The following is an 8,375-nucleotide window of genomic DNA, read 5'->3' as shown; positions in this document are numbered from 1 at the left end:
TGGGCATTCTATGTTCCTTTTTCTATGTTTTGTATTTCTTTGTTTTGGCTGTGTATGGTTCTCAATCAGGGACAGCTGACTATCGTTGTCTCTGATTCTGAACCATACTTAGGTAGCTTTTTCCCACCTATGTTTTGTGGGTTGTTATTTTCTGTTTAGTGTTTTCTGCACCTGACAGGACTGTTTCGGTTTCGTTTATTCTCTTTGTTATTTTGTTCCAGTGTTCAGTTCAATAAAAGTCATGAACACTTACCACGCTGCGCTTTGGTCCTTCAGACGACGACACCCGTTACAAACTGCCTGTAGCTCAGGCCCTGAGGCACCATTTGAAAGGAAACACTTTGACGTTTGTGGAAATGTAACATAACACATTACATCTGGTAAAAGATAATACAAAGAAAGAAAAAACTTAAAAAATGTGTATCTTTGAAAAGCAAGAGAAAGGCCATAATGTATTATTCCAGCCCAGGTGCAATTTAGATTTTGGCCACTAGACAGCAGAAGTGTATGTGCAATGTTTTAGACTGATCTAATGAACCATTTCATTTCTGTAAAAAATGTTGTATCAAGACTCCACAAATGTGCCTAATTTGTTTATTTATTAGGAGTTCTCAGTTCTCTCTCTCTGTGGGTCGAACCCCAAGAAGTTCTGGAAAACGGTTAAAAACCTGCAGAATAAACCCTCCTCCTCACAGCTGCCCATGTCCCTTAATGTTGATGATGTGGTTGTTACTCACAAGAAGAACATGGCTGAGCTCTTTAATCACCACTTCATTAAGTCAGGATTCCTATTTGACTCAGCCATGCCTCCTTGCCTGTCCAACATTTCCTCATCTCCCACCCCTTCTAACGCAACTACCCCGATGCTCCTCCCTCTTTTTCCCCCCCTGCCCCGCTACAAAGTTTCTTCCTGCAGACAGTCTCTGAGTCTGAGGTTCTCAATGAGGTTCTTAAACTTGACCCCCAAAAAACATCTGGGTCAGATGGTTTAGACCCTTTCTTTTTTAAGGTTGCTGCCCCTATCATCACCAAGCCTATCTCTGAGCTTTTTAACCTGTCTCTCCTTTCTGGGGAGGTCCCCATTGCTTGGAAGGCAGCCACAGTTTGTCCTTTATTTAAAGGAGGAGATCAGGCTGATCCTAACTGTTATGGGCCTATTTATATTTTGCCCTGTTTATCAAAAGTGTTGGAAAAAACTTGTCAATAATCAACTGACTGGCTTTCTTGATGTCTATAGTATTCTCTCGGGTATGCAATCTGGTTTCCGCTCAGGTTATGGATGTGTCTCTGCAACCTTAAAGGTCCTCAATGATGTCACTGTTCCCCTTGATTCTAAGCAATATTTATTTTTTATTTTGAATCCCAGGCCCCCATCCCTGCAGGAGGCCTTTTGCCTTTTGGTAGGCCGTCATTATAAATAAGAATTTGTTCTTAACTGACTTGCCTAGTTAAATAAAGGTTAAATAAAACAATACAAGTCTTATGGCCAGGAATCAGATTTGTATCTGACTTCAAACCACCTACAAAAGTGGTTTGAAATGTGGGCTGAAACATCAGATTCAACGTGCTTATTGGCTGTTCAGACCGAAAAAAAAAGAACAGATTCAAATCAGATATGCAAAAAAATTGGGTTTGAGTCACTTCAAACTGTCGATATGAACAAGGCTTAACAGTCCTGGATATCCCTCCCACACTAGCTTGCCTGGCACCCGGGCTTCCTCAAAAAAGGTAAAATTATTGAAGGAGACCCACCTGTTTAAGCTAAGCCTTGGTGGCTCCTAACGAGCACCTAACGTGACTGTAACCGGTGTGCAATGCTGATCTTAACGAGTTAAGGGCCTTAAGTGAAATGGCTGCAGCAGCTGGAGTTCCCATCACCCCTGCTGTGTGGATAAAGAGGGTTTATGGGGGATTGGGTCCAACGGTGCCTCTACGGTTAATGCTGCTGCCCATAAGTCTGACCCACTAAAGCTGCGTTTACACAGGCAGACCAATTCTGATATTTTTTCCACTAATTGGTCTTCTGACCAGTCACATCAGATCTTTTCACAAATCTTTTTCATAGGTGATCTGATTGGTCAAAGTCCCACTAAAAAAACATCAGAATTGAACGGCCTCTGTAAACGCAGCCTATGTCCCTCCGACAATGTCACATTGTACCACTCTGCCGTTTTGTTTCACACAGTGAAGAATGAGGACAGAATGGGCTGAGGTGTTTTGCAGTTTCAGGACAGGCTCTGTGGCTGTGTCTGTGCTCAGGTTGTCAAGGTTTTTAGGTGATTGGGTTGGGTTTATGAGACCATGTCTTTTGCTTCCCCGACAAAAAACTAAAAACAATTCTAAGCTTTTATACAGATGTTACCCTGGCAATTACGCTACAATTACACGCAAGAGTACCTTCATTGATAACAATAACAAGGCTGGGGGCTGTGGTTCGCCAACTATGAGTTCAAAAATGAAATGCACCATAACCTACTGCACATTTACACTCAAATAGGGCATATCTAATGTTTACACTCAAGAAACCATTTTATCCTAAAATCAATTCAATCTTTTTCAGACTCATTGGCTGTGTTTACTCAGGCTGCCCAATTCTGAACTTTTTTTCACTAACTGGTCTTTTGACCAATCAGATCAGCTCTGAACAAAATCTGATGTGAAAAGAGCTGATGTGATTGGTCAACAGACCAATTAGTGAAATAAATATCACATTTGGGCTGCCTGTGTAGACAAAGCCCCTGAGATGTTACTCAGGGATAGTATTACAATTGATTTGGCATACTTCATTAGCCTGCTCCAAACATGCCAACAACAGACAAAACATTGAACACTGCACTGCCAGATGACAAACAGACACACTCATACACAGAGCAGCCGCTGATCCCTGGACACAACTACCTTGCTGCAAAGGCACGCACGCAAGCAAGCATCTTGTAGATTGATAAAAGCAGTCTGGTCTGTCTGTGTGATTGCATTATTCCTGGCTCTGATCAGGACTCTCCTTCCTCTCTGACCTGACAGAACTAACGTCTACCACTGGACCACAACCCCCATACACCCACTCCCTACAACAACATCCCACACACTTGCCTACAACTCTCACAGCCTTAAAAAGCAACAAATCCCTTTGAAAACGGCCTATGTGATATGAATATTAGTCAGAAACAGTTATTCTAGTGTCAAAATTGACTTCAAGGTGTAAACAGGATAAGTTTGGTCTTAAAGTCAGTCTCGTCTAAAATGGAGTTTGGAACATCCGTGTGTCACAATGAGTAAATTAAGGTTGGATTTTGATTTGAAAATTTACATTTGCCCACTAACCTGGGGTGAACAGATGCGGTGATTGCTCTCTATCCAATAGCATAGACAATGAGGCAGACCTGCTCAGCAGCCCGACTTTGTTTACGTAAGACAAAATGCAATTTTTTTTACTTGAGAATAATGCACCAAATACCTTAGTTAGATTTACAATTGCCAACTGAAACATTCTCAGTAAAAACTTAATTTAATCACAGATTTCCTATATTATCTTAGACTCATTCAGGGAATTTTGAGGAAGTGAAATATGCTTCCGTCTCTACAGTGTCTCAAGGGGGACAAGCATCATTAACCAAACGTGGAATTGGCCAGGAAACACACTGTCACACCCTGACCATAGTTTGCTTTGTATGTTTCTATGTTTTGGTTGGTCAGGGTGTGAGCTGGGTGGGCATTCTATGTTACATGTCTAGTTTGTCTAGTTCTATGTTTGGCCTGATATGGTTCTCAATCAGAGGCAGGTGTTCGTCATTGTCTCTGATTGGGAACCATATTTAGGTAGCCTGTTTGGTGTTGGGTTTTGTGGGTGATTGTCCTTAGTGTCTTGATGTCCTTTTTCTGTCGTGTGTATGTGCACCAGTATTAGGCTGTTTGGGTTTTGGTGGGTGATTGTTCTTATGTCCTTTTCATATCGTGTGTATGTGCACCACTATTAGGCTGTTTCGGTTTTCGTTACGTTTATTGTTTTGTAGTTTTTGTATTAGATTCGTGTTACTTCAGTTTCATTAAACATGGATCGCAATAGCCACGCCGCATTTTGGTCTGACTCTCTTTCCCATACAGAAAACCGTGACACACACCTCCAAGACGAAAGTCTTGTTTTTCTAATTGGCAACAGAAAACCACATGTGCCAATCTGCTTGTTCATTGGCTCGTTAAACCATTCCCCACCCCTATAGGCCCACAAATTTACAACACCACAAACCCACCACAACTTGGTCCCTAAACGTCACCACGCAAAACATCACAGAAGCTCTCCTACAGAAAGACAGACAAGTGTATGGGAGTCAGCAAGAAAATGCAGTCAGAGGTTTATGTTTGGGGGAAGAAATGCATTTATACAGTACCAGTCAAAAGTTTGGACACACCTACTCATTGAAGGGTTTTTATTTATACTATTTTCTACATTGTAGAATAATAGTGAAGACATCAACACTATGAAATAACACACATGGAATCATGTTGTAACCAAAAAAGTGTTAAACAAATCAAAATATATTTTATATTTGAGATTCTTCAAAGTAACCACCTAGATGACAGCTTTGCACACTCTTGGAATTCTCTCAACCAGCTTCATGAGGTATTCACCTGGAATGCACTTCAATTAACAGGTGTGCCTTGTTAAACACTTATTTGTAGAATTTCTTTCCTTCTTAAATGCATTTGATCCAATCAGTTGGTAAGGTGGTAGGGGTTGGTATACAGAAGATAGCCCTATTTGGTAAAAAACCAAGTCCATATTATGGTAAGAACAGCTGAAATAAGCAAAGAGAAACGACAGTCCATCATTATTTTAAGAAATGAAGGTCAGTCAATCAGTAAAATTTCTAGAACATTGAAAGTTTCTTCAAGTGCAGTCGCAAAAACCATCAAGCGTTATGATGAAACTGGCTCTCATGAGGACCGCCACAGGAAAGAGTAGGTGAACGGATGATCTCCGAATGTGTGGTTCCCACCGTGAAGCATGGAGGAGGATGTGTGATGGTGTGGGAGTGCTTTGCTGGTGACACTGTCTGTGATTTATTTAGAATTCAAGGCACACTTAACCAGCATTGCTACCACAGCTGGTTGTGAGTGAAGTGAAGTAAAAGCAGCCAACAAGTGCTCAGCATACAGTATGTGGGAACTCCTTCAAGACTGTTTGAAAAGCATTCCAGGTGAAGCTGGTTGAGAGAATGCCAAGAGTGTGTAAGGCTGTCATCAAGGCAAAGGGTGGCTACTTTAAAGAATCTCAAATATATATTTGGATTTGTTTAACACTTTTTTTGGTTACTACATGATTCCATAGTTTTGATGTCTTCACTATTAATCTACAATGTAGAAAATAGTAAAAAATAAAGAAAAACCCTGAGTAGGTGTGTCCAAACTTTTGACTGGTATTGTATGTTAAGTACACTTACACCGCATGCAGGAGAGCTCATTAAATAAGACATAAATACAACATTTAAATTAGGCTCTTCCCTGTGAAAGAGACCCGCCAATGAGTTACAAACCACACGTCATCGACAGTGGAAGGCTCACTTTATGTTGTAGTCTATGATTGACATTTTCAAAACAAAGCATGTCAAAACGACTGTTCTGTTCTTTAAACTATTGCTGATAGTAACTGCGAGATGGAGCTCCAGAAAAATCTAAAACAAATGGCATTTTCATTGTTTTATTCATATTCACTGTTATTGTTTTTTTTAGTTACTCAACAATCCTGTTTTTGCATAGTTGTGTGCCATAAGCTATTGTGTTGTGTGGAGCAGTGTATTTTCCCTTTTGGTGAAAAATACTGTGTTAATGCCATCTTTATAACCAATCAGAATAAGATCTGGTACTGTATAGTGAACCACTCAAACCAGGGCATACCTACAGTAATCCAATCATCAATAGTCATCAACTCCCCATTCTTGTCTATACAAGTCCTGCGACACTCTCTCCGTCCCATCTGGTCGGTCTAACATACGATCAGAAACAATATTTGGAGAGAAAGGAGAGGACAGGAGGACAGGAGGCTAATAATTGCTCTCACTCTCCCACCCTCCGCTACAACCAGCGCCCGTGGAAGGAGAGCTTCCCGTGAAGTATGTTAGTGAAACATTGTATTTCAACAACGGAGACAGAAATCCTGTATTTAAATTAAGAACCAGTGTTTACAAAGCAGCAGCAGAACATTCAGCCAGCGCCAATGACCCTTTTTATTTTCCTTCCTTTGTCAGGAGTGAGAACAACACCTACGACACACAAAGGAATGGTGGGACCTGGAGTCTAGCTGATAATACAAAGCAACAAACAGGCCTTTTCTCTGTTGAACCGTCAACAATCGTCTCATGGCAACTTCCAGTTAAAGCAATTGTCTGGTGTGTTGTTATGGCTGGTTGAGTGAGTGTGTGTGGATAGAATTTGCTGTTGTGAATTATTTGCAGGGTGATGGGATTACACTGCTAAAAAATAACGGTGCTTTGGGGTTCTTTAAATAACTTTTTGACTGTATATGAAGTGAGCCATAGCAGTGTAGGGTGTGTTGAGGTGCAGGGTAAGGCAAAGGCTCCGGAAATGCAGTTTTAAGGGGTACAGAGCGAAGAACACAGAAGCAGTCACAGAATGGGTAACATGGAATGGGCTCAATGACCTAAGAGAAATGAGTGCAATGTTGGGTTGAAGGAGATCAGTTGTAGCAGTCCAACACACACTATTTGCAGCATGTTACAGTCAATCCATAATCATACAGAGACACTGATGTTGCGAGGGTGCGTGGAAGGGTCCCTTTGTGGAAACAGTTGAGGGTTTTTCATGAAGCAAATGAGAGTTGATGAGTGCCATGAGTACCTGTCGCTCTCTTTCTCCTCCTCCCTTCTGCCTCCAAATCAGTCTCAACCCTCATCCCTGTTGGCAGCACATCTTCCTACAATACATATCACTACCACCTCTTCGTTCTCTCATTCATCATGTCATGTAGTCCTTCTCTTTCTCCTCCCTTCATCTGTTTCTCCCTCCCCTCTACGGCTGTCGGTTACTGACGTCCCGCGGCGTCCGGTTGCGTTCCCCGGAGCCCTTATTGCGGGTCTTGCGCGCACTATCCTGTGCCTGCCGGTACTTGTCCAGCATGCTCTTGTGTTTACGCCGCAGCTTGTCGTTGCACCACAACCTCTCACAGTACTCCTCCACGTGCGGCAGGTTGGACGGGCCGATCAGCTGCATGATGTCCTTGAACCAGGGGCGCAGGTGGCTGAGGGGGTTGGTGCTCCTGTAGGCATGGCAGGGTGGCCAGGACCGGTACCCCTTTACCCCCAGGGGACCGTCGAGGGGGGTGTCGTCACGGGCCAGCAGCTCACTCAGTGTGTTCCCCTGCAGGACCTCCAGGGAGAGGTGGGTGAGGGTCTGTGTGAAGCCGTGCTCACGGGAGAGACACACATACACACCCTCATCCTGACGGAACACACGGCGGAAGAGCAGGCCTTGCTCCATATGCATCACTCGGTCATCCAGCTTCACCTGCGGGGAGAAAGGGAGGGTAATGGAGGAAGAGAAGGGAAATAACAAGAGAGATATGGAGGGAGAACAGAAGAGATTGAGATGGGGAGATAGGAAGGCAAGAGGGGAACATATAGAGGTAAAAATAACAGAAGAAATAAAGAGGGCAAAGTGGTGGTGAGATGGAGGGATGAGGGGATGTAAAGTGGTGGTGAGATGGAGGGATGAGGGGATGTAAAGTGGTGGTGAGATGGAGGGATGAGGGGATGTAAAGTGGTGGTGAGATGGAGGGATGAGGGGATGTAAAGTGGTGGTGAGATGAAGGGATGAGGGGATGTAAAGTGGTGGTGAGATGGAGGGATGAGGGGATGTAAAGTGGTGGTGAGATGGAGGGATGAGGGGATGCAAAGTGGTGGTGAGATGGAGGGATGAGGGGATGTAAAGTGGTGGTGAGATGGAGGGATGAGGGGATGTAAAGTGGTGGTGAGATGGAGGGATGAGGGGATGTAAAGTGGTGGTGAGATGGAGGGATGAGGGGATGTAAAGTGGTGGTGAGATGGAGGGATGAGGGGATGCAAAGTGGTGGTGAGATGGAGGGATGAGGGGATGTAAAGTGGTGGTGAGATGGAGGGATGAGGGGATGCAAAGTGGTGGTGAGATGGAGGGATGAGGGGATGCAAAGTGGTGGTGAGATGGAGGGATGAGGGGATGCAAAGTGGTGGTGAGATGGAGGGATGAGGGGATGAGGGGATGTAAAGTGGTGGTGAGATGGAGGGATGAGGGGATGTAAAGTGGTGGTGAGATGGAGGGATGAGGGGATGCAAAGTGGTGGTGAGATGGAGGGATGAGGGGATGTAAAGTGGTGGTGAGATGGAGGG

General features: G+C 43.6%; 1 protein-coding gene across 1 annotated transcript in view; it reads right to left on the bottom strand.

Annotated features, from left to right (window-relative positions):
• Positions 1-5,679: 5,679 nt before the first annotated feature.
• sema3g (semaphorin 3G) overlaps positions 5,680-8,375 on the bottom strand; it is a 60,008-nt gene continuing 57,312 nt past the window's right edge. The window contains exon 16 of the mRNA XM_036947322.2: positions 5,680-7,518. Coding sequence (XP_036803217.2) covers positions 7,024-7,518 — 495 coding nt within the window. The 3' untranslated portion in view covers positions 5,680-7,023. The remainder of the gene's footprint in view (positions 7,519-8,375) is intronic.

The sequence above is a fragment of the Oncorhynchus mykiss genome, chromosome 16, assembly GCF_057628025.1.
Source record: "Oncorhynchus mykiss isolate SJ-2025 chromosome 16, ASM5762802v1, whole genome shotgun sequence".
NCBI lineage: Eukaryota > Metazoa > Chordata > Actinopteri > Salmoniformes > Salmonidae > Oncorhynchus > Oncorhynchus mykiss.
The sequence above is the reverse complement of the archived record's forward strand: the minus strand, read 5'-3'. Positions and strand labels throughout refer to the sequence as shown.